The sequence below is a fragment of the Anguilla anguilla genome, chromosome 8 (genome assembly GCF_013347855.1).
Source record: "Anguilla anguilla isolate fAngAng1 chromosome 8, fAngAng1.pri, whole genome shotgun sequence".
Taxonomy (NCBI): domain Eukaryota; kingdom Metazoa; phylum Chordata; class Actinopteri; order Anguilliformes; family Anguillidae; genus Anguilla; species Anguilla anguilla.
Window position 1 is genome coordinate 47,777,941 of NC_049208.1, and position 25,696 is coordinate 47,803,636.

Consider the following 25,696-nt stretch of genomic DNA (forward strand, 5'->3'; position numbering starts at 1 on the left):
CATGTAGCCCAACTAGACTAGTGAAGAGATCTGCAGAATAGCGCGACATGCCGAGGAAGTCGTCCCTCGATAAGATGATTTTACTTTTCGCTCAAATTTCAGAATGAAACGGGCAACCTTTGTTCTCTCGGAATCTTTCCTGCCAGCAGTCATTTTTCTTCACAGCGCACTACCCTTTCAGACCCTTTCAGACTGTTAGGTAGCGTCTGCTAATGTTCGCGGCGAACGGAAAAAAGTTTGAAAATATGAAGTTTATCTAATGCTCGTCGTCTTGAACACACGTCAGATCATTCTCTCTTTTGTAGACACACACACACACACACACACACACACGACACATGCACACACACCATCATACACACACACACAAACACACACAGACACACACACACACACACACTTCCAGGGCAATGTTCATCCTTGCGTTATATTTTCCTGTTTTATTTACTGCTCGTAAGCTTGTATCGGAAGTTTCCGATGTTTTCGAACCGAAGCGGCTGAACCGGTTTCCATCGACCCCTCTCACCCGAAAGGCTTCCTTGGCGATGGAGTCATTGGCGTCCCCCTTGGCCCAGGGGCGGGGCAGCTGGGTGACCAGACTGCGTCCGAACACGTCGATGTAGAAGAAGACGTACTCCTCCTGCGGCAGGCCCTCCTTCCGGAAGTGCACCATCAGGTCCCGAAACGTGTCCCACGCACAGCACACGTACACCACTGCAAGGAAAGGGGTGGGGTGGGGGGGGGAGAGGGTAAAAATGGGGAGAAACCACCCCTCTCAACCATCCCGCCCTGCCACCAGCGCCCCTGAAAATCACACCATTACATTTTTCAGGTGTGGACCCCAGGAAGAGTAGCTGATTGCCACGGCATCAGCCAATGGGGATCCTTTAAATAAACAAATAAACATTACAGATGCTTAGCAGGCACTCTTATCCAGGGCAACTGACAAAGCTTACGAATCGTTCAGGCGATACGGCTCTGGAGGCTGTGCTGTATGGTGAATACATTCACGGCTGCATGGGTGTGGCTAGACACAACGTGAAGCAGAGTGCCTGCAACCCCCGATAACCGGGACTGTATTCACCAGACAGCATGGCCTCCAGTGCCGTATTGCCTTTTATAAAATGGTTACATTGTGTAGAACCAACTGACAATGCAATATTATTTCTTTTGTGATATTATTTTCTAAGTAACGGTTTACAAACAGACTGTTTGGACTACTGTTACAGTTTTTTACGATTGCTTTGACTTCTTTTGCACAGCAGAATTTCAATGTACAAAACTCAAAATGCAAAGTGCCAAACTGCCTTTCAAAATTCATACTCTAAGACATTACATCCTACGCTGACATACGAAGTGTTAAACTGTTAACGCAAAGTGCTAAACTGACTTGCAGAATTCTTACCTTAAGACACTACATCCTATGCTGACATACAAAGTGCAAACTGTTAATACAAAGTGCCAAACTCGTAAAAATACATAAAATTTTCAATCAAGGTAGAACCTGGTCTCAGCCAATCAGCGTCCAGGACATAAACGACCCGTCCTGTGGTATTACAGTTTTTTACGATTGCTTTGACTCATTTTGCACAACAGAGTTTCAATGTGCAAAACTCTTAACACAAAATGCTATACTGCTCATTTTGGGTTCAAAATGTAAAATAGCATGCAAAATAAAAATACCAGTTTCAAATCAGAGAATATTATATGCAAAAGCTCCAGAACATTAGATATTTCAAACAATGAAGTTAAATCATTGCTGCATTTTCAATATACAACAGTCATCATCAAATAATGCTGCCAAACGAGTTGGAAACTGTTCTTTGGTCATAATGCAAAATGCTATACTCCTAATCTTGGGCTCAAAATCATATATAGCATGCGCAATATAAACAACTGAACCAAATTAGATTGTATTTCATGCTAAAGTTTATCATAGTGTCAGAACAGTGGATATGTTCATCGTTGAAGTTTAATTATTGGTGCATTTTCAAATACAACGGCCATTATCAAATAATGCGGTCAAACACAAAATACTTGTTAGCAAAAAAGACTATGCAATGGTCATTTCCTCATAAGTCCTTGAAATTATGTACAGCAAGCATCCCCTGTGATAGACTTCAGTATAGCGCTTGTGTTTTTATGAAAGACAAACTAAATATTAGATTAGATTATACGAAGTTTAATCATTAAAGAAAAATCATACAATAATGCAGTACTGTAAACTCAACTGTATTGTACAGTAAAAACAAAAACAACAGTAAAAGAAAAAACAGTTACAGTAACAACAAGCTTTACTGTAAAGTAAAAAAACTGCTTTTCAGTGCTTAAGCAGCATTTTGCCTCTCCGCTGCATTTGGCCACAGAATTTCGTCGACGTCGCATTTGATGTCTTCGTTGGCAAGACAGCCCTGGTAAAATCTTTTAGAGTGCCTTATCCACCCCTGACACTGCTGGGCTGTAATGTCATCGCATGCCTCATCCATAGCCTGAAGGAGCGTTGCCTGCTCATATGGATGCCTATGGTATACCTTCCACCTCCAGGCCGAGGTGGAACTCCTTGATGGGGTTAAGAAAGGGGGAGTAAGGTGGACACTGCTCTTCTGCCTCCATGGCCACGACCGTGACCCCATCCACGACCACGACCCCGTGCATGACCGTGACCCCGTGCACGACCCTGTCCTTCGTAGTGGTGAAGAGATTATCAATTGTGTTGCAATGCTACTCACCTGGGCAAGGTTGTTGGAAGTACTGAGACATGACTACAAACACCTGTTGAATTGAATTAGTGATTTGCATTTGTAGTAATAAGCATTTGAACATTGTTATAATATTAGGTGGCTGTATTCTGAGAATGGAGCATATGATTTAGAGTTTGGCACTTTGTATTGACAGTTTTGCACTTTGTATGTCAGCATAGGATGTAGTGTCTAAAGGTAAGAATTCTGCAAGTCAGTTTAGCACTTTGCGTTAACAGTTTTACACTTTGTATGTCAGCATAGGAGTGTCTTAAGGTAATAATTCTGCAAGTCAGTTTGGCACTTTGCTTTTTGAGTTTTGTACATTGAAATTCTGCTGTGCAAAATGAGTCAAAGCAATCGTAAAAAACTGTAATATGAACAGTTGTAGAACCTGCAACCTCCGCAGGGGCGTGCACAGACATTCTGAGGGGCTGGGGCTCAAGCCAAGAAAAAGCCCTCCCGCCCTCAATGTCGGCACACTACATCACTACCACTATGGCAATTTAATAACAGTAATCATTACTGCAACAACAACACAACAACAACAACAACAACAACAATAATAATAATAATAATAATAATAATAACAATAATAATAATAATATAAATTATTATTATTATATTTATTTATTTCCCAAAGGGGAATTTCAGCCAAGAAGGACAAAGGGGCAGTGGCTCGGCGCCTGTAGCCACCCCCCCCCCCCCCCCCCCCCCCCCCCCCCCGCACGTCTCTGAGCCGACATTGTACTACCCAGCCACCCCATAAGCACTTTATGTGCCTCAAAATAGTGTTATAAAGTGCCAATGGGGTGGTCGTGTAGTATAGGGGTCAGGTAACTGAATTAGTTTACTCACAGGCTGCAAGTCCTACAACTGTTTAAATGAACAGAGTTTTAAAATAGTACTATGAATAATGCTATGAATGATTCTTAAAACGTTAAAAACTGAAGTCGTGTGTGGCTATCTCATAGGTTATTTAAAAAAACTCAAAAAGAATGGTGCAGAATTGTACTCTGTGCGGATGGAGGTGAGGTCAAAATCAGGGAAACTGTGAGGTAACTACCGTGACTTGTCCTTGGCTACCCACAAGGGAATTATGGAACGGTTAGCGCACAGCTGGACACGAATTCTTTTAAAACAATTAAAGCGGTGGGAAGAATCCCTATTGTGCTGTGGCATGAGAACTATAGCTGAGAGCTGACGTCAATCAAATCTGATCTCTATGAGAACATAAAAAGGGCTCGAAGAAAAAAGTATCGAAAGTATGACCAGAAGGAAAGAGTTAGGGTAGTTCATAAAATCCGCTGAACTGTGCTCTGTGTTCTGTAATCGCCGGGAGAACCTGCCGCTCGTTGCTTCCCAATATGTGCTTCCCCCTCCCAGTGGGCTCGGGTTTTCAGTTAACAATCTGTCAAAAGTTGCCACGTTTATGCGATCAAAAAGCGTTAGTCAGTAGCCGGAACTTGGCTAACGACCACACGGATCTGTGATCGCACCGCCCGCGTTCCTGTCCACTGCTAGTCAGCGGGCCCGGATCGCCGCCAACGGCACGCGAAACACTCCCAAAATAACGATCTCCGCGAAGCGGCGGGTGCATCTGCTGACCTCGGTATTAACCGTTGGTATAAACGCCGGACCAGTCAGGGCGGAATTGACGAAAGCTTTTCTTTCAGTTTTAACGAGGAAGATGACTTATCCATGCGTCATCTAATTAATTAGCGGTGCACATAAATTAGTACAATCCCTCGATGTGAGTGACTCGCTGTTCATGTCCCGTTCCTTTGTTGATTCTTAAAAAGGAAGACAAAGACGTCGGCATATTCATACTGAAGTTCCCCGTTGTGAATACGTGGCTTGGTCTCAGGCCTCAGGTAACTGTAATTTCACGGTAAAAATGTCTGATGATAATTCCACTCTAATGGAGTACCACACTTGTGAGTCCCATTGGGACCATATGTACTCTGCAAGTGTTGATTTAACATTAAATATTTTTACTGTGTGTGAGTATGAATAATACACAAGTTTGATATTGGTAACCTATAGGAAAATAGCGTGCGATATAGCCAAAATGATGGACGGCAACACACTAACTAGCTAACTAACTAACGGGGCTCATTCCAGACATATCCAGGCAAGCCAGGTTTATATCTGTCAGAGAACATCAACTAGTTAACCTTTTCCGGCACAAACCCGGATTCAAAGAACAAATCTGCTGAACTGCGGGCGCTCCCAGCGCAGAAAAACCAGAAGGTGAGAAGGTCAGTCGGCAGCGCTGCTAGGGTTACCGCTACAGTTCTTTACGAAGCGGCAGTTGGCCACAGATTTAAAGCTGTCGTTAGAGAGCGATGCACCGACCGCACGCCCGCGCTTCTGGAGTTCATGAAGTAAACTCGCTGGCTTTCGAAATGTCACCGCTCCAGGGCACACTTAGGACAAAGACCGGGCGACCCACATCGAGGTGCCAGACGAGCAATAACCGGCGAGCCAGTTCAGCATCTCGTCCAACGTGGGGGGGGAAGAAAACGGAAAAAAAAAAAAAAAACCCAGCGTCTTCTTTAACAACGAGGCCTGTGCAACAGAGGCAGGGGGGAGTCTCTCTCTCTCTTCAGAGAGTCGGGGATCAAGGAGCCCGTTTCCTTCCTGTTTTCGGTTTCATGAATAAGTCATGCAGGGGGGCTGAGGGGCTGAGGGGCTGACCTCCTGTGGATTCGGAGGCCCCGTTTCGAGCGGGCCCAGTCGAGTTCAGGCGCCTAATCAAGAATGAAGGGCTCGCCTTGCCTGGGTCAGGCCCATTGCACCTAAGGGGGGAGGGAAAGTCCAATTCCAATCACATGAACAGCATCCAGATCCATGGCTCGTTTGCATATAATTGCAGTTGCATAATTGCCCCGCTGATTGGACTGCTGAGGAGCAGAAGGTGAATCAGGACTGACGGGTTTCCCGCATAAAACGGGCCGCATGAGATTTTGTATTTCGTACTGCGAGGTTTTGAGGGCGTGCTTAGCCTGAACCTAAATTTTTTTCTTTTCTGATAGGGGCGACATAGCTCAGGAGGTAAGACCGATTGTCTGGCAGTCGGAGGGTTGCCGGTTCAAACCCCGCCCTGGGCATGTCGAAGTGTCCTTGAGCAAGACACCTAACCCCTAACCCCTAACTGCTCTGGCGAATGAGAGGCATCAATTGTAAAGCGCTTTGGATAAAAGCGCTATATAAATGCAGTCCATTTACCATTTACTGAACTTTTTGTTACATAAATGACACTCAGATAACCCCGCCCACTGAAAACCTGCCCTTTTGCCAAAGGGGAAAGCAAGCCAATTTTGGCACAGGCTTATATATGCTTCTTTCTGCAAGAGTCATTTAAAAATATTCCTCAGCCGTCTGTGAACGCAAAAAAGTATTAAAACAACACATCAGCAAAGAGTTCACAGATTTCAGTTTCCTGAACCTTCAAGCTACAAGAACCATGCAACATCTAATCTAGCCTGTTCTCCGAAACAGTCCCCAGTAAACCAAGATCAAAGTCCAAAAACCAAAAAAAAAAATACAGGGATGAAAATGCCAAAATGCTAGGTGAGCCGTAAGACAGAAACGTCAGATCCTACTCGCACCAAACAATACACAACACCAGGTTCAGGTGCAAAGGGCAGCAGCAGATATCCACTCCAAAATGGCCACCACAGGAGATGTTACTGGCTGATATAAAGCCCCCCAGGAACTACGTTCTTCCTCCTGACTCTGACTGACTAGCGAAAGGAAAGTCGTCTGCATTTTTAAGTTGTTCTATTAGGGAAGGGATGGTCCAGAGAGGGGGGAAAAAGGGGGAAACATGCCTGTGCTGATTTGGTGAGGTGTGCAGTGTGGTGGTGGTTGCAGATGGGGACTCCCTAATTTGAAGACTAGCAATTTTATGTATTAAAGCGGCCTTATGTTGTTGGAAGCAGGCCTAAGCAAAAGATTCATTTTCTTATGGTCTTTATAATGAGACCAAACATGAATATGTTTGGAGGTGATGTAGCTCAGCTAAAACAAAAACATCAAAGTTTACTTGATGTCTTTAGACAAACATTGGTTAAATCCCACCAGTTGCAATCTTCACCATCAGAGTATTTTCCATGCAACAAAACCAAATAGCACCGCCTTGGTTTCCGCTTGAAACTGTAATTGCTCCAAAACATGTACATTTCAGATAGCAGGCCTCAGCAACCATTTATCTGTACAGACATTACGATTTTCAATCAGTGATTTCAATTAAATGTCCCAGGTTTGCATTCAAACTCAAAAGGGATATGGATCCTTGTGCAACATGTCTGGGTCTGTGACCCCCAGTATCGTGTCCTGTGTCTCTTCCGGGAGGTAATAAAGTCATAAAACTTTCCAAGAAGAGAAAGCTCTCCAGGACACCCCAGGTCTGTACAGTTGACTTAACTGCCCCAATTCCAGTCACGTTTGTCTAGAGGAAAGCGGGGAGAGTGGCAGAGAGAAAACAAACACATTCCTACGGTCACACAAATGATAGTGTCTGTTTCTCAAGGTCTGTTTCCCGAAAACTAGATATCTAACATCTTTATTGCGCTCGGACGAGATTCTCTCTCTCAGACGAGATTCCGTAATGAGAGCCGGAAGGAATGCCGGGATAGAGGGATTCCGGAATGGGGAGGGCTGGACGGCATTCTGACTCCGAGGTCAGCTCTGCCTCTTGGCAGTTTGATTAGAAGTTTTCCACATAAAATGTTTGTGATTAATGGATGCGGGGCACCAGCAGGGCACTATTCATTTTATATGTCATTTCTCTCTTGCAATCCTACATTTCCCACTGGGCAGCAAGTAGAAGAGATTGGGGGAACTCAAAAAGGGAGAATTTTGAACACAATCTGGCGAATCTATGGAAGCGCAGCAAAACCCGGGTGCAGTGTAGCGTGATGGTTGGGTATCTGGGCTTGTAACCAGAAGGCTGCATGTTGGATTCCCTGGTATGACACCGCCATTGTCTACTTGAGCAAGATACTTAACCAGCTGTATAACCAAACACTAAGCAACAAAGCAAAAGTTGTGTCTGCTAAATACCTGCAATGTGGAGGTAATTAGAATTTAGTGGTGTTTTTTGTTGTTGTTTTTGTTGGACCCATTAATGAGAGCCATGAAACAAATTCCCTGATTCTTCAGTGGAGGAAGAATAACACAAAGTAATTATCTATAAAAATGATGAATTGTTCATTTTGAAGACATTTTAAAAGCACGGCTGAGCAGCACGGAGAAGTCGTGCTTAAACCTGCTTCCTCCGAAAATTTACGGGCGATGTACGTTGCGGCAACATTTACGACAGGGCCTGATCCGTTAGGAGGGGACCTTGGTCCCGAGCTGCTGGGGATGGTACAGTGGGGGAAAACCAGGAGGAGGCTGGGGGGTCAAGGGTCAAGGGTGAGGGGTCAGGTCTGCCAGCATTGGTTCCCGCGCACCGCCGGTCTCTCCCGGCCCCCGCGCGGCAGACGGACGCGTCGTCTGTCCCAGGGCTCGCGTGCGCACAGCAGCGGAAAAGATCGGCCGAGCGATCCTGGGCGGCTTATCTCCGGGGCTGCCTTTGGAATTAAATTAATGTCGTAAATCACATGGCGTGGGCAGGCCTCCCTGCCCCTGTCCCGGGCTGCAGTGCTCCAGCGCCCCCCCTCCCCCCCCCCCCCGCCCCTCAGTCTGCGTCTCAGCTCGGTGCAATCAGACGCGCAGGAGCATCTTGTTTTTCCCCAGCGCCTAACAAACCGTTCGCCGCCATTCCCGCCGTGACGCCTTCTCTCGTTCCGCAGCACGAAAGCGCCGCGGATCGCCGGCTCCACCTCTCTGTCTCTCTCCCATGGCAACGCCCGCCCCCTGCCCCGCCATCCCTTCTGCGCTGCCGGTGATTTGCCTCCAAGGGTAATTAAGCGGGGATCTGAATTCCTTCCAGATGCTGATCGAGACAACTGCAGCTATGAGGAATTAGTCGAGAAAAAAAACTCAAAGTATGAGCCTGCCCTTTTGGAGCAGGGAAGTAAAACCCTAATGCTGTTTTATTTCTTCATTTCGTTTTTTTTTATTTTTGTGCGGGGGAGGGGGGGGGGGCGGTTACGTACATATGCACATTTTGTGTGGCGCTTGGAGTGGTAGGTTCTTGATTTCTTGGTTTTGTTCGATGGGGCAGCTTCCTTTTTTTTGGGATTACCTCCACGCACCCCGACGACAAAGCTGGTCTCGAGCCGGTCGGCCCTCTGACGCCAGGCGAAGGCCTATTCGGCCCAAACGCGTGGTGTGGTTCCCGTGCCATAAAGCACTTTAGGAGCACTGTACCGGGGCCACTCAACCCCACGACCAGTGGGCCACAGTGTCTGCAGGTATTTCCTCCAACCACACACTAGACCACCTGATTTCACCGATGAGCTCACTTCCTGAACCGAGGAGGTAAAATAATTTGTGGAATCTGGTGGTGCGGTGCCTGGCAGGAGCCGGTATCCGCAGACACCACCGCACTGCACCGTGTGCGGATTGGTTTTTTTCGCTTTTTGATTTGTCATGCGGTGTACCCAGCACCAGCGCAGATTACTGGATGTGCATATTATCGCTTGTCTACAGCTGCATCGCCCCCCCAACACCCACACTTGCAGCTCTGATTCAGCAGGGTTACTGAACGACCCCTCAGACAGGAGACCCCAACACCCACACCTCCAGCTCTGATTCAGCAGGGTTACTGAACGACCCCTCAGACTGGAGACCCCAACACCCACACTTGCAGCTCTGATTCAGCAGGGTTACTGAACGACCCCGCAGACAGGAGAGACCTGCAGCGCCAGGCCTCCACAGCAGTGTGTGCGGCGTAAATGTGGTCTCCATAGTGACGTGCGGGACTAACCCAACGCCGCCACCACCAACACCCCACCGCCATTACCAGCTGGACTACCTGGAAGCATACAAACACACACACACACACACACACACACAAACATGTCCCATTATGCCAAGGGTTTCAGTACACACAGGCACACACAGGCACACACACACACACACACACGCAAAAACATGTCCCATTATGCCAAGGGTTTCAGTACACACACGCACACACACGCACACACACACAAAAATCTCCTTGTAGACATGACCCATTGTGCCAAGGGTTGTACTCTCACAAGATTGCATTCAGGTATGGGGGGGGAGAGGCTGGGGTGGTGGGGGCGGTGGGTGGGTTTATGAGCGGTCATAATGTAATGCATCTTTCAAGACGGGTTTTTAAATATTTTAGCCTGGCCTTGCTGACGGAGGGTACGGCATTCCTCCCTGCGCCACATGTATGTGATCTTTAGCTAAGAGCAACACTGGAAACTGCTGACACACTGCGTCACTCTAGCCACGGGAGTCACAGATGCACCGATTCCTCCCCCATCTTTCTTTCCTGCTGTTCAGGAGGCATATTTATTTATTGGATCCCAGGATTTAGGGGGTTTATTACAAAACAGTTCCCCTGTGCGAGCGAGTCCCCAAGAAGAGGTCACTGCATGTACCAGGAGGAAGCTCCGCAGGCAAGCACCTTGCGCCTCACCGGGGCTGTTGGGAAATGAAGTCCACAGGGCGGAGGATCATTTCCCAGCATGCATTCTGGTCAAAAGTTTTTGCTGCTTGACTTTAAAAAAAAATGTTGATTTTCCCCTCTGTTGAGTTTCCCCCTTGTTTGGATTAACAGACGGGGGCATGCCCGATTTGGACAGAGTCCACAGAGGGGGAGGCTTGCGGACTTCAATTCCCAGCATGCAGTCTGATTAAATGATTGTGCCGCTTGACTTATTTTATTGCCTGTTGTGTTTGCCTCTCATTTGGATGAATGGGCAAGGGCAAAGGAGAGAGGGAAGGCAGTAACCATGACCGCCTCCGTGACCTTCACTTATTCTCCTCCCCCGAACCCCTCCCTCATCTTCTCTTCAGTTCATTCGCTCCAGTCTCCCTTGTTCTGCAAGGCATTATGTCATCTTTCATTTGTGCTTTATAGAGTCTGTACTTTACAGAGCCTCCATCTGTTTCCAAAGGCCTGCCCTCAGCCCACTGGCAGTAAGACTCAAGCTCTTCTCCAGATGAGATAAACCAATATGGCGCACACAGTATTTGGCTGTCTCGATTAGTGATGTGTAACCAAAGGTTTCTCATGCCAAGCCACACCAACTGGTGCTGGCTGACAGACGGACTTGGATACTCTGCTGAAGCGGGCTGTCATTGCACTAATTTTGCTTGTAAATGAAAAAAACTTGTTTGGTTTGGATCTGTGCCACCTGGTAACTGACTCATCATTCTTCAGGATTGAAAATTATATTTAGGGATATCTAATGGGGGTGTTTTGCAATTACATGTTATCATCAATTATGGTTGGATTCTTGGTCTATCAGAAAATAGGAGAAATTAGGATATTGTTTTATGTATGGCCTCTGAATTAGATGAATGAGTTGTAAACTATGCATTTTTGCCGTATTTGGCAACACATAATCAACAGGTTTGTAATCAGACCATCAGTCAAACCAAATCTGGACCATTCACAGCATGCAAAGCACACCTCTTGAAGAAATAAAACTTAAATTTCCAAAACTTACCGGATGAGACCAAAGATTATAATAAATGGCAGAATGATAAAAATTGGAGGGGATTGCATCACTCAGTAAAGGAGGGACTCAACTGACTATGATGGCCATGTCTCATCCTTCACTAGTGACTCCTACTGGTCAACCAGTGCCCAAGCAGCCTGCTTACATAAGCTGGGCACCAGTCGGCTTCCACCAGTCCACTTCAGTGCTAATTAATCCAAAACTAATAGTGGCATGCAACCATTTGCTGGAATGATCCATTTCCGGATTTCCTTTCCAGCTCGGTGCAAGCAGGATGCTCACTTCTGCAATCACGCGTGGCCTCTCAAATCTGCAGCTCCCTTTTATTTGTTATGAATGACACTTTCTTAATGAATGACTATTTTCTTAAATTTGCCCGCGTCATCTTTGGTGCTAATTGTCACCATGGTAACAGACTCTTGTTTCCCCTCCCCAGCAGTGCTTACTAGAGCAAGTCCCAGTTCCGTGAAACCTTCCCCATCTGCAGGATGGATATTGACAAATGGCAGAATAATAGGGAGGCCTGGTGCTGAGGTCTGTTGCAGACAGCCCCCTTTTGTTCTGACAGTCAGAGCCTATTCACTCAGAAACAGCGAAACGACAAAAATAATCACCGCTTGCTTTCTTTCCTCAGCCGGGTCAACCTCGAGCGCAGAAATCCTCTTTCATTAACTTCACTCAGAATTATTTCGCGTTGGAAATGGTCGTGACGTGTGAGCTATGTTTCCCATGTTCATGCTAAGGACGCGGGGGAGGTCTTTGGGACCAAATCGAAACAAAACAAACTGTAATCTCAACGGTTGGTTTCGGCCTGACGACGTTCTCATCATTTTCCACTCCGCACACCCCAGCTTTCCCAGCACACGAAACATAAAAACCTACAAACAGCTGCTAAAGTGTCTCTACAATGGTGCCGACACACAAGGGAATGCCCTAAAGCAAAGTTCAAGCCCCAGTCATTCCCACCCCCCCCCCCAAAAGATTTTTTTGTTTTGTTTTGTTTTGCTGCCCACCCCCATCTGATAGCCTCAGCCTGCAAACTCAGTTGCAAAACCGACGGCCCAGAGATATGAAAGATTGATGAACAACTTGTAACGACAGATCCTGTGCAGTTACAAAAAAAATTCTAGAAAATTCTAGAATGGAATTCCAGATGAGCTACGTTCTACAGGAAATAATAATGGAATCTGATCGCATCCCTCGTAAGGAAACAAGCATCAGGACCCCTACCACATCCGTTTTCAGCTCAAGCAATTTCCACTTTTCAATTGTCTGGAAATCCAAAGTGCAATCCACTCGTGCAATATAAAGTGTACCAAATTGTGCATTGTTTGTATATTGTTTGTATATTGTTGGTATATTGTCTGTATATATTATATCTATTATATTTTTTACTCTCATTACATTACATTACATTACATTTACTTGGCAGACGCTTTTATCCAAAGCGACGTACAAAAAGTGCATTTCATGGTCATAGACAACTGCTGAACACAGGTTCAGTAAGGTACAATACTTATTTACAATACTGCACTCTCCTTGCTATTGCACTATCCCCTTTGCTGCTGAAACACTGCAAATTTCCCCGCTGTTGGACTAATAAAGGATTATCTTATCTTATCTTATCTTAAATACCCAGGGCATCTTGACCGGTCTCATTCCAGCAGATGTACTGAAAGCTACTCACTGTAAAACAGGCACCTTTCTCATCGACCATTATCCTTCCGCGGTACAGCAATTCTTTTTTGTTCCTTGAAAGGGACACGAGTCTCGGGTCTTAATATCAAGAACCTACAGAGTCTCAAGAGGATAAAAGAGGATCTCTGAGCTGGATCACCGAAATAAATGTGGGGGGGGGGGGGTGACACTGCATCAGGTTCAGTAGTGAGGCTTAATGTTGCTTATTGGGGGGAGTAGGACATTGACTGAAATGCACGTTTCATTTCGAGGAGTAACACTGTGTTCTGATTTGTCACCGGCCTATCGATTGCGGACCTCAGACATACACACACGCGTGTACGCACGCACGGACACACACACACACACGCAAATACACAGACACGCATTACCCACGGCACAGATTGCTTGTAACTTCGTATCTCAAGCGAGGAGCAGTTCGTTTGCGTCTTTGCCGTATTTACTTAAGACGAGGGCTACAGATATAAGTGACGATGAGATGGAAGTCTCTCATCGGGCATCCCACAATGCAAGGCTCCATCCGGCTTTTAATGTTTTATTTCTTTTGTTTTCTTTTGTTTTGCTGCAGCTGTAATACCACCCACCCACCACCCCGCCAGCCACAAACACACACACACACACACAGGGACCGATCCAGTAGAAGCCTGGGTGCTATTGATCGAAACGGGAATCCAGCGAGCGCACCATCACCGCCGCCGCCGTCGCCGCGGTTTCCGGAGCGTGTCCGGAGAGCGGGAAGCTGAAGGGAGCCGCCGGAGACTCCTCCCCCCGCGTGGAAGCGCACTGCCTCCCCACTCTTCACTCCCGGGGAATGGCAGCACCAACACAGCTGGCTCCTCTGTGCACTCTCAATAGAGCGCGAGTGAGGCTACTGGAGAGTGCCTGGAGATGCCAGGCGAAGGGGACTGAAACCACAGGGGTAGTCACTGACTAATCTGCGTTCGTGGGGCGACGTAGCTCAGGAGATAAGACCGGTTGTCTGGCAGTCGGAGGGTTGCCGGTTCGATCCCCTGCCCTGGGCGTGTCGAAGTGTCCCTGAGCAAGACACCTAACCCCTAATTGCTCCCAATGAGCTGATTGGTACCTTGCATGGCAGCCTTTCACCATTAGTGTGTAAGTGTGTGTGTGTGAATGGGTGAATGAGAGGCATCAATTGTAAAGCGCTTTGGATAAAACCGCTATATAAATGCAGTCCATTTACCATTTAATGCCCTTCCCACATCTTTGAACAGCACAGTGAAAGACTGAAGGTGCAAGGTCACTGCCCTGTAGGTAAGGTCTCACTCCCCTGTAGGGAAGCTCTTACTCCCCTGTAGGTAAGGTCTTACTTCCCTGTAGGTAAGGTTGTACCCCCCTGTAGCTAAGCTCTTACTCCTCCGTAGGTAAGCTCTTACTTCCCTGTAGGTAAGGTCTCACTCTCCGGTAGCTAAGGTCTTACTCCCCTGTAGGTAAGGTCTCACTCCCCGGTAGGTAAGGTCTCACTCCACGGTAGGTAAACTCTTACTCCCCTGTAGGTAAGTTCTCACTCCCTGGTAGGTAAGGTCTCACTCCCCTGTAGGTAAGATCTTACTCCCCTGTAGGTAAGGTCTTACTCCCCAGTGGGTAAGCTCTTACTCCCCTGTAGGTAAGGCCTTACTTCCTGTAGGTAAGATCTTACTCCCCTGTAGGTAAGGTCTCACTCCCTGTTAGATAAGGTCTCACTCCCCTGTAGGTAAGTGAAAAGCAGAGTTGGGTGAGGGGGCTGTTTTCCTCATTATTTCTGTGGGAAGAGGGCTTGGGCAGGGGGTCACCTGCCAGCACCATCCACAAACAAACAAAACGCACACACACACACACACACACACACACACACTATTGCCAAGCTATGTCCCCAACCCCCTGCACTCTTAGAAACACTCAGTTTCTGTTCCAGTATCACATGAGCCAAAGTGAGAGGACTTGGCATAACACCACCCCCCACCCCCCCACCCTGTCTTTCCAACAGCTACTTTCTTCAGCTACGATTTATGTGCAATTCTCAGCCTCTCACCGTCTCCGCAGTCGCCCCCCTGCCCCATAACTGTCTCTTCTGTCTCCCCCATTTCCCGACTTCTCTACATCTCAGTCTCTCCCTCTTTCCTCTCTCTCCCTCCCTTTCCCAGTATTTACAGTGAGGCATTGCAGGTGTAAGCAACTTAGCTCCGCGGATGAGCTCAGCCAGCGATACGTCAACGCAGCTAATTTTAAAAATGGGTACTAAATGATTCTAGAACTTGGGCCGTTTGCCAGGGTTTTGCCTCGCTGGCCAGCGTTACAGCCCCATCTCACTGCTTTCACCAGGCCTCTCCAGTTACTAATTAGATCTGTGTTCCCACAGTATCTGGGTGACTCTTATTGTTAAGGCACTGCTCCAGAATGTGGATGGGCCCCATGGTCCGATATCTGTTAAGGGGCCATTTACAGATCGTGTGTGGATGGGCTCCACTGTCGGACATCCATTAAGGCGCTGTCCCAGCACCAAATGTGGCCATAACATAAATAACGGCAGCTTCACCCAGGGAAAATTGGCCAGGATTACCATACTTAATTGCCCACCAGTGACAGCCCCCCCAAATAGGTCAAATAGGTGCCTACAATCAGGCAGCCACAGGCGAAGGCTCCACACAAAGCATCTTCCTCAGCCTCGTGTCTGTGTGAGCTCAAATTGATGGGCGAGGTAGGTGAATATGATTGGAAAGAGGGTGGGGTGGGGTGGGGGGGGGGGGGGGGGCAGGGGGTAGCTCAACTCATTCTTCAAAAACAACCACGTAAGCCTGAGCCTTTATATTCACTGCACCTCTATTTCATTTGCTTAAGCCTTTCTTTAGGCCGAACAGAAGCAGGTAAAACCAGCCCAGACCAGTCTAGCTGAGCTCACTATTCTCTCAACATTACTAGGGGGGGGGGGTACCATGCATGAATTCAAGGGCTCCTTTTGAGGAAAAAAAAAAAAAAACGAATGTTTTGTTGCTAAGGCAACAGGGACAATTATATGATTATTTCCTCGTCAATCTCTCAACAGTGACAGGAAGCAGCCTGTTCGGTCAAGCACAATGTGCCCAATCAGCCGATTAGCATTAGTAAAGCCTCCACAGCGTAGCACAGCGTAGCATAGCGTAGCGTAGCGTATTGTTAAATAGCACAGCCCAGCGTAATATAGCGTAATTATCTCTGTCAGGTTGCTTCAGACCAGCACATGAGCCATTAAGCCATTATCTCGTATTCACTAAGTGAAAGTGAAATGTAAAATATCACAACAGAGAAAACCCTATAGAACTAATATGAAATTTTATAACCATAGACAAGCAGTGCGTTGTAAAAAATAGTTTTGCGTCAAGTTGCATTAAGCCAACTATTTCACAGATCAAATTTGCTTTAGTCAATTATCTTCTTGAGTAAACAGAAATATACTTGACTTTAGCCAGCTAGCTGGCTAATGCAGCAGATTTCCTATATTTACTATGGTAAGGTAGCACAGAATTGTTGGTGAGCGTTCTCACTAGTTTAGTGTATAGTGAGAACCCAACAACACCTTAAGTTACGTTTTACCTTAGAATTATACTTAAGTGTCCTTTAAAGTTTAGTGCATTTAGTGCATAAAAAAGCCTGAAGTGTTATTTAAGGACTTTCTTAAGTGGTGCCTCAATATTTAAATGTTTAAAGCGTTTCATCATCCACTATTTACCTTAGGATTTTTTTTTTATGGTTAGTAATACATTTTCCTGTTGAAACAACAAGCATGTGCTCTGGGAAAAGAGGAACTGATCAGTTTGAAAACGCTCCAGGTCATCAAGGTGTGACATTTTCCTGCTGTCAGGGTAAATGTAGATGAGGAACGCGGAACACGGGCCGATCCGTTTCAGGGTTTTGTCTCAACTTCTGCACTCAATTATTCAAATAGCTCAATCCTATATCGATCTTACGTTTGCATAAGCATTGTGGAAGGAATAAAAAGTGTCATATACAGCAAATCAAAGGTTTTTTATGCGTGTGGACTCTCACCTCCAGTCACACAAGTTTCTGTAATAACTGTGTTCTCCAGTTGTTTACTTCTCGTGGTTTGAAATGCTAGGCCCCTCCTTGATAACTAATCATATATATACATATATATATATATATATATATATATATATATATATATACACATTCTATTTCTATGTAAAAAATATACCTATTTAGATTTTTTCTTTTTTTTACTTGGAAGCATCAGCTTTCAAACAGTTTGTGCAGGGTTTGTATTTCTTTCATTAGATATTTCTTTAATGACTAAAAGTATTAACCACACTGTTATTTATTGAAAGCAGCTGGAGATGTTTTTTTTTTGCTGTTTTACAGTGAACTTGAAAGCGTGTACACGTCTGTGAATTTTTTTAGGGACAGCTTGCGATCTATCATAGCAATGATATGTTTTGCCAACATTTAAAAGAAGGTTCAAGGCAAAATTTCGGTTATCTGGATGAATTGACTAAAATCACTACTCATTCGTTGAACACTACTAGCTTTCCTGATATATTTAATATCAATGACCTTTCCAAATTTGACAAAAAAAATGAACTGTAATAACAATAAGCTGAATAATGTGCCTGCAAAATTTCGACTTATATATTCGAAAGATGCCCCAGAGAACCAGAAAAGAAATTTCTGCTAGGAAAGTTCTGTTCTGGGAACAAAGAAATTACTAGCTGCCACTCGCCAACTTCTGGATTTTTCTCTTCGCTAAGTAAGTATAGTGCTCAGCGAAGAGTGACAAACGTTTTATGAACATGCTCAACATAAACAAATAAATGAACAGAATTCTATTTTGACTGAATAGAATTCGACCACCACCCCCCCCTCCTGCCCCCCCCCCAGAGCGGTGATGTCACCGGGACTCACCGCGCCCGCTCTGCTTGATGTCCTGGAGGAAGGTGTCGAAGGGGAGGGGCCCGGCCTGCTCGTTGAGCACCAGGTCGGCGGTGGTGATGTTCTCGCGGATCAGCCCCTCGTACAGCCCCTCGGTGGCGAAGTAGCACGGCCGGTCGTCCACCTTGTTGTCGCAGAACATCAGCAGGGCGTGGTTCCGCCAGCCGAAGTGGCGCTGGAGGTGCACGGCGAACTGGCCCAGCTTCTTGTGCGTGGGGCCCGTGTTGGTGATGGAGTCGTAGACGTCGGTGCCGGAGAAGCCGACGGCGGGGGCGCCGGCCGTCACCATGGGCAGCCCCCAGTGCGTGGTGAAGAGGCCCACGGAGGAGGAGGCGTAGTCGCAGCCGGGCCCCACGAAGGCCCAGGGGTCGTGGGAGAACTTGAGGTCGACGGCCACCAGCGGGGCCACCGACTCGGAGCAGATGCCCGCCTCGTTCTCGCTGTTGGCGAAGACGTAGCGCAGGCGGTGCGCGGGCAGCAGGGCGGGGTCGGCGTTGATGCGGGCCAGCGCCCGGCGCAGCGCGGGCCCCACGCGCGGCCAGGACCACGGGTACGCCGTGTTGTTGCGCGGCAGGACGACCGCCAGGACCACTTCCTGCTTCTCCCTGGTGGGGGGCGTGGCCGGCGCGAGCCCCGCCCACCAGCTCAGCAGGAACGCCAGCAGCAGTAGCAGCAGCGGCGGTGGCGGCGGCCTCCCCGTTCCCAAACAGCGAGAGCGACCCATCCTCCGGCCGCTCCCCCGACTCGGGTTCGAGTGTAATCTAGGTGAGCTGAAACACACACACACACACACACACACACAAATCAGTGCGACCCATCAGAGCGACCCCTCCGCAGCCAGCTCATTCCCGCCGGGCAGTTTCTCATGACCTTTAACCTGTAAAGGGGAGGGTCTCTCCACGGCAACCCTGCGAAAAAAACAGGCTCTCATGAAATCATTTACGGGGAAAAAAAAAGAGGCAAGAACATTTCTCAGCGAGAGACGGAAGGCTGTCACGTGTTCCACCCCTGTGTGAAGGGAAAAGGAAAAGAAAGACGCGAAACGGAATGAAAATCTTCGCCCCCTCGCCTGGCTGTCACCCGTAATGGCGGGTCGCGCGGGGGTCGACCGAACGAAAATGGCACCAGACCCGCCACCTGCGTCATTCAGTCTGAGAAAACGGCGTTTCGAACTCAGCGCCGTAAAGTGCATTTGCAGGTGGAACACCCAAGTGCGTCTGTTCATGTAAAGCGCAGGTATGCATCTTGAGTTTTGTTTTTTGATGATTTAGGCCAGGGGTGCTCAATCTTACCCAAAAAGAAGGGCCGGTGTGGGGGGCAGGGCTTTTCAGTTCCACACCTGATTCAACTTATCAACCACTGGAGTCTTTGCTAAGGATCTTGATTAGAATCAGGTGTGTTACTGCTTGGTTGAAACAAAAGCCTAAACCCACACCAGCCCTTTCTGGATAAAACTGAGGACCCCCTGATGTAGGAAAATGATATGGATAGATTCAATATAACTGCAATGAAACTTGTCCTTAGTGAGTGTCATTTAGCAAGAGTAAAATCATTCGCTCCTTTCTCTCTTTTGTACCTTTCAGTAACTGCACTGAACACAAAGAAAAAAAGAATGCTGCTTCGGCCTGGATTATTCAGACATATGGACATGCTGAACTGAGAGATCCATGGCCAAATGGCAAAGCATCAGATCGTTCACAGATTCAAAAACCGGATTAAAAAAATCACGAACTCCATTAAATAAATATGCTTTCGGTGGGATGTGTTAATGGCTACATTTCCAGTGAGAGAAAATAAATCACACTCACGCCTTCCTGCTTTCCCTCACAGTGTTCACACCTGAACCTCCGTCAGTTCCCGTGCGGAATAAAAAAGATAGAGAAGGAAATGAAACAAGTTGAAGCTTTTAATTTGCCAGACAGACCCACAAAAAAATACCCACAAGCCTCGGTGCTTTTCTCCCAAGTGAATTCAACCAAATTAACTTAGTTCATTTGTTCCCTGGGAGATGTTGCAATACTCACCACTGTTTATAAAAACTTGGCCAAAAAAAAACACACACATACACACACACACACACACACACAATCACATTATACACATCATATTTGTATATTTTAATTTTAGACCTTACGTAAATAAAATGAATGCAATTAAAGTATTGAAAAATAACATTTTTCGTTGTTCTTGTTCCTTGTAATGTACATTGTCAAGTGGTATATTAGATTATTACATGTTACAATGGACCTCATAAAACATGGAAATTATTTTATTTAAAAACAAACCTCACACTAATTGTGCATATTACTTTGGTGTTGATCTTTCAATAATCTGCAATAAGAAAAAATGCCAACACCTAGGTACCTGTTTGAGCACCTGTTTGAACACATCAGGCTCATAAGGGGAGTTTGTACAGAAGATACGAATTGTAGAAATACCTTGATGGAAACTTGACAATTTGAATCTTTGAGTGACGCTGATGACATGGGAACGCTGACTTACGACTCCATCGTCCATCAGCAGAAACGCGGAGTTGTTTTGAGGAGCTAGAGCTTGTTTTAAGCAGAACCTCCTCTGACACGCAGTCCCCCTCAGTTTCCCTTCGCTAAAACAAAGCAATCAGTCTTTCTAAACCCCGGGGAGCTGTACACCGCTCTTTGAAACCGGGGTTGATTCAGTCGAACCGCACAAGAGGTTTTCTCTCAACTGTACGTCATATTCAGCCTTTCTTTCCACTTCAAGGCTGTGAAGAGGAAAGGAAAACAAGCAAAGCTCCTGCGATAGACAAAAAGAAAATCCCAGAGCACCTCTCGAATTCAACGTCATAGAACTTTTTCGTAGTCAATCTTTCCCCCCCCCCCCCCATTCACAACAAATACATTTAGACTCTCAGTCCATTTCCATTTCTGGGCGGATACAATTCGAAAAAAGCAGTTTGATATTAACGGCTCGATTAACATTAACGGCTTTTGTCATTTGCCAACGGTGACATTAGTGACACTACCAAAATCTGGCGAGTAGAAGGAAAGATCCGATTACCTTTAAACAGAGGTGTCCTGCATGCCAGTGTGGGGGGCGGGGGGGGGGGGGGGGGGTCCAGCTGAAGTCTGGAGAGGTGCAGGAGACTTCCCTGCTGTTGCTGGGTTGCCGGATTTTTCTACCGGGAGAAGCAGACAGTGGATGACCCCAGCGCAGTCGGGGGAGAAGGGGATCGGGGGTTCTGTGGCCGAACCCGGAGCAGGTCCAAGTCGGAGGCCAGGTGCGCAGACAACAGGAAGAGACGAAGGGCAAGGTGTCTTCCTCCAAAAGTTCCAACTCGCGGTGCGGCGAGGAATCCGTACGCTTTGGTAGACGTGGAACCTCTCCCCCCCGCCCCCCACCCCCCCCTCCAAAAAAATTAAATACAACTCCACCAGAAGAACAAACGCTGGATGGGACAATCCAAGGATTTCAGACACAAACTTTTCTATAATGTGGAGAAGGAGCAGTTACTTTACAGTCCAGAGGCAAGAGAGAAAAAAAACCTTCAGTCTGTTTTGCGCTTTTATTTCCGGACTCTACGTCGAAATCAAAACTCCGCCGGTAAGTTCAAAAGTGGACATTGCTGAGCACTCTTTGGGGTGGGGGTGGGGGGGGGGGTGTTCACAGGGCTGGGTTACCTGGACCCCGAAATCAGACCCATCCCAAACCTGCTTCCCTCCAGCAGCTAGAGCAGAAGAATCCCTTCAAACAGAGGTGATGCTGACGAGGCGGTGGGGTGGGGTGGGGTGGGGTGGGGGGGTTCCGTAGAAAGGGCTCATCTGAACCCCTTTTTCTGGTAACGAGCAGGAGCTGTAGAGGTGCAAAAACACGACTGACTGGTAGAGCTGCTGAACGACAGAGAGAGAGAAGAGCGGGAGGGAGAGAGAGAGGAGGGAGGGAGGGAGAGGAGAGAGAGTAGGGAGAGAGAGAGAGGAGGGAGGGAGGGAGAGGAGAGAGAGTAGGGAGAGAGAGAGAGGAGGGAGGGAGGGAGAGAGAGAGAGAGAGTATAAATGTGCTCGCCTCAGTGCTGGAAGCTCACTCAGACACAGAGGCTGGCTTCCATTGGACCGAGGCTTCACAGAGAGAAGGAGAGAGAAAGAGAACGAGAGAAAGAGAGAGAACGTAAGAGAGGGGGAACTGCACAGAGACAGAGAGAGGTAAGACTGCAAGGCTTCTCCATCCTTAAAAACGAGTAACTTAATCACCCCACCCCCCCTTCATTTTTCTATCTCTCAATTAGCCTCATGCCACCTCTACTCTCCCCTCCTCTCTCTCTCTCCTTTCCTCTCCCCTCCTCCCCCCTCCTCTCTCTCTCCTCTCCCCTACTCTCTCTCCTCTTACCTCCTCTCGCTCTCCTCTCCTCCCCCCTCCTCTCTCTCTCTCCTCTCCTCCCCATCCTCTCTCTCTCTCTCTCTCCCTCTCTCTCTCTCCTCTCCTCTCCCACAGCCCTGGCGCCTTCCGGAAGCACAGCTGGCACGCCGATCGATGAGCGCAGTGAGCGGGGGGAGTGCTGACCCCGCCCCCCACCCGGTTCCACGGGGGGGGGGACGCAGATGTGGTTGCGAAGCCGAAAGATGCGGCCCGGCCCGGCCCGGCCCATAAACCCGCAGCCAAAACCCAAATCTGACCCTTACCCAGGGTGTACGCATCACCCCCACCTCCACCCCCCAGTCCCTGGAGCCCCTGACCCTGGCGTAGGAGTGCAGGATAGGGTTTCTGAAACAGGATGCCCTGTAATAGCACTTCCATTTCTACCCCCCTCTCTTCTCCTTTCTGCTCTCTTTCGAGACGTTATCTCTCCGCTGAGGCACACCCACTTCCCTCCCGATACCCCCCCCCCCCCCCTTTTTTTATTTTTATGTCCACTTATAGCTCTGGCCAACACCAGTACCTCAGGGTCCAGTTGTTTTGTGTGTGTCTCTCTCTCTCTCTCACACACACATGCCCACACACACACACGCTGGCAAAAACAAAAACCCATGCTAGCTCACCCACACGCAAGGACACATACAGTTCAGTGCAAACACACTCACGTGCTTCAGCACATGTGCATGCGCACAGAAACAGGCTTACTTGTGCCATACATAGTGTGTATACACACACACATGCGCTTGCTCATGCCAAACACATATCCACACACGCAACACACACACATGCACACACACACACACACACATGCGTACAAACAGACACACACATGCACACACACACTTTCTCTGTCCTCCGCAGGGCATCAGTGAACCTCGGTCAGGTTTTTGACGCCCAAAGCACCCCCCCTCCCCCCCCCGTCCTTCCGGGAGCCCCCATGGTCCAACGGCAACCACTGTGGGCGTCAGATACGGACTGGAAAGACAGAGAGAGAGAAATCGGGACAGAGAGAAGGAGAGAGAGAGAGAGCGAGAGAGAGAGAGAGAGAGAGAACGGTGCTGTGGTTCCTGTGTGCAAAGGCTCCTTGGCACTTTACTGGGGTGCACGCATGTTTGTGTGTGTGTGTGCTTGCGCGTGTGCATACTTGTGTGTGTGCTTACGCGTCTGTCCGTGCATGTGTGCGTGTGTGTGTGCTTACACATCTGTGCGTGCGTGCGTCTGTGTGTGTGAGTATGTGTGTGCGTCTATGTGTGCATGTGTGCGTGCTTACGCGTCTGTGCGTGCTTGTGTGTGTGCGTGAGCGTGTGTGTGCGTCTGTGAGTGTGTGTGTGCGTCTGTGCGTGCACGCTTGTGCGTGTCTGTGTGTGTGTGAGTGTGTGCGTCTGTGCGTGCGCGCTTGTGCGTGTCTGTGTGTGTGTGTGAGTGTGTGCGTCTGTGCGTGCGCGCTTGTGCGTGTCTGTGTGTGTGTGTGAGTGTGTGCGTCTGTGCGTGCGCGCTTGTGCGCGTCGGTGTGTGTGTGAGTCTGTGCGCGTCGGTGTGTGTGTGAGCCGGGCCGCAGCGCGTTCAGCTCTCTGATCCTGTCATGCTGTAAAGCTCATCTCCCCAGCTGTACATCCCAGCACCTCCAGCATCACGATGCAGACAGGGACAGGATGCCTCTTCTCACATAAGACTGCATCCAGCAATGTGAGCGCGAGACATGATGTGTGTGAGAGTGCCTGTGTGTGTGTGCGTGTGTGTGAGAGTGTGTCTGTGTGTGCCTGAGTGTATATGTGTGTGTTTGTGTGTGTGTGTGCATGTGAGCCTGTGTGTGGGCGAGTAAAACCATTAGCCTGGTTTCTGCCAGCTCCCACATGCACTTTCACTCATATACACAAATGCCTACACACACACATCTCAAACACACACACGCACACACAGCATTGTACTGCTATACTTGTGAGGACTTCCGACTGATTTCCATTGACTACATTCATTCCGTAACCTCTAACCCTAACCCCAACCACTACATGCCTAACCCTAACGCTAACCTTAACCTAATTCTAACTGTAACCCTAACCTTAAGTTCTAAACCTAAAACAGCCTCTTGAAAAAGTGTCCTCACTTTCCATAATTTTCCTCATCTTTCTAACCTTGTGAGGACATTTGGTTCTCACAAAGATAGTAGTACAAACACACACACACGCATCTTAAACACACACATCTCAAACATACACACACTCACACACACGTCAAACACACACACACACACACACTCACACACCTCAAACACACACATACACATGTCAAACACACTCACCACACACATTTCAATCACACACACACAAACTCTCACCAACACACAGAAGCGCTCTGAAGCAGTCATGCACGAAGGTGCGCACACACACACACACATGCACACACACACATGCACACAAACACACACACACATGCACACAAACACACACAGACACGCGCGCACCCACAGAACCCTGCCTCTGAGTAATGCCTCCCCATTAAGGCCTAAAGTACCCATAACCCCTTCAGTGCCAAATGAAGGGCAGGATGAGAGAGGAGCCAGGGGAATAGAGAGAGAGAGATAAAGTGACCTGACTCACAGCCGCGTCATCAAAATATCAGGGCCTCCATTAAAGCGCAGGTGGTCGTGTTCAGACGGCACTTCCCATTAACGGTGTCAGCAATTAGCCCTTCTTATTCCGCGATAAATTCTCTTCCAGGAACGATCACAGTTCAGTTCTGGTTACGGTGACATTTTATTTGTGATTTGTGAGCACCACATATTGCAAGGGGGGGGGGGAGGGGGGGTTCAGTCGTGGTACAGGACAGACACGAGGGTCTGCCGGCGTTTAATTTTCAAACTTAAAAAATCAACATCCAAGCACAGCCCAAGAAAACAGACGAGGAGAGTGAGTCCTTTAATTGGTGTGTCAAACATGGAGCAGGGACTGCAATCTGCAGACCCTCAAGGTTCTGAATGAGCAGCGTTTGGCCACACGTGGCCTATTTTATATTGTAAATATTAAGCTTGGCCCCGCTGTTGAATATTTTGTGAGGGCTGAAATAAGCAAAAACAGGTGTGCTTTTCTCCCCCTGTCCTATAGGGCAGTGTTTCCCAACCGGTGTGCCGTGGCACTCTGGCGTGCCGTCAGGCGAGGTCAGGTGTGCCGTGTGAAAAATCCGTAAAAAAATTTTTTTTAATGTTGGTAATGGTGTTTATTTTTTATGCTTTTGAGAGTGGTGTGCCATGAGATTCTGCAAATTTGGAAAGTGTGCCGTGGATAGGGAAAAGGTTGGGAAACGCTGCGTTAGGGGGGGGAGAAACAACCAACTGATAAG

The 25,696-nt window shown here is 47.8% G+C and overlaps 1 protein-coding gene across 2 annotated transcripts in view; it reads right to left on the reverse strand.

The window, feature by feature from the left end:
- LOC118234391 (atrial natriuretic peptide receptor 1-like) overlaps window positions 1-21,733 on the reverse strand; it is a 79,216-nt gene extending 57,483 nt beyond the window's left edge. The window contains exons 1-3 of one of the 2 annotated variants that reach the window (XM_035430886.1): window positions 21,011-21,733; window positions 17,945-18,741; window positions 527-714 (exon numbers count right to left, since the gene is read on the reverse strand). In XM_035430886.1, the coding sequence (XP_035286777.1) occupies window positions 527-714; window positions 17,945-18,695 (939 nt within the window). In that variant the 5' untranslated portion in view covers window positions 18,696-18,741; window positions 21,011-21,733. Of the gene's footprint in view, window positions 1-526; window positions 715-17,944; window positions 18,742-20,409; window positions 20,753-21,010 lie in introns of those variants that run through there. The other variant, XM_035430887.1, reaches the window with a different exon arrangement.
- Between the last annotated feature and the right edge of the window lie 3,963 nt (window positions 21,734-25,696).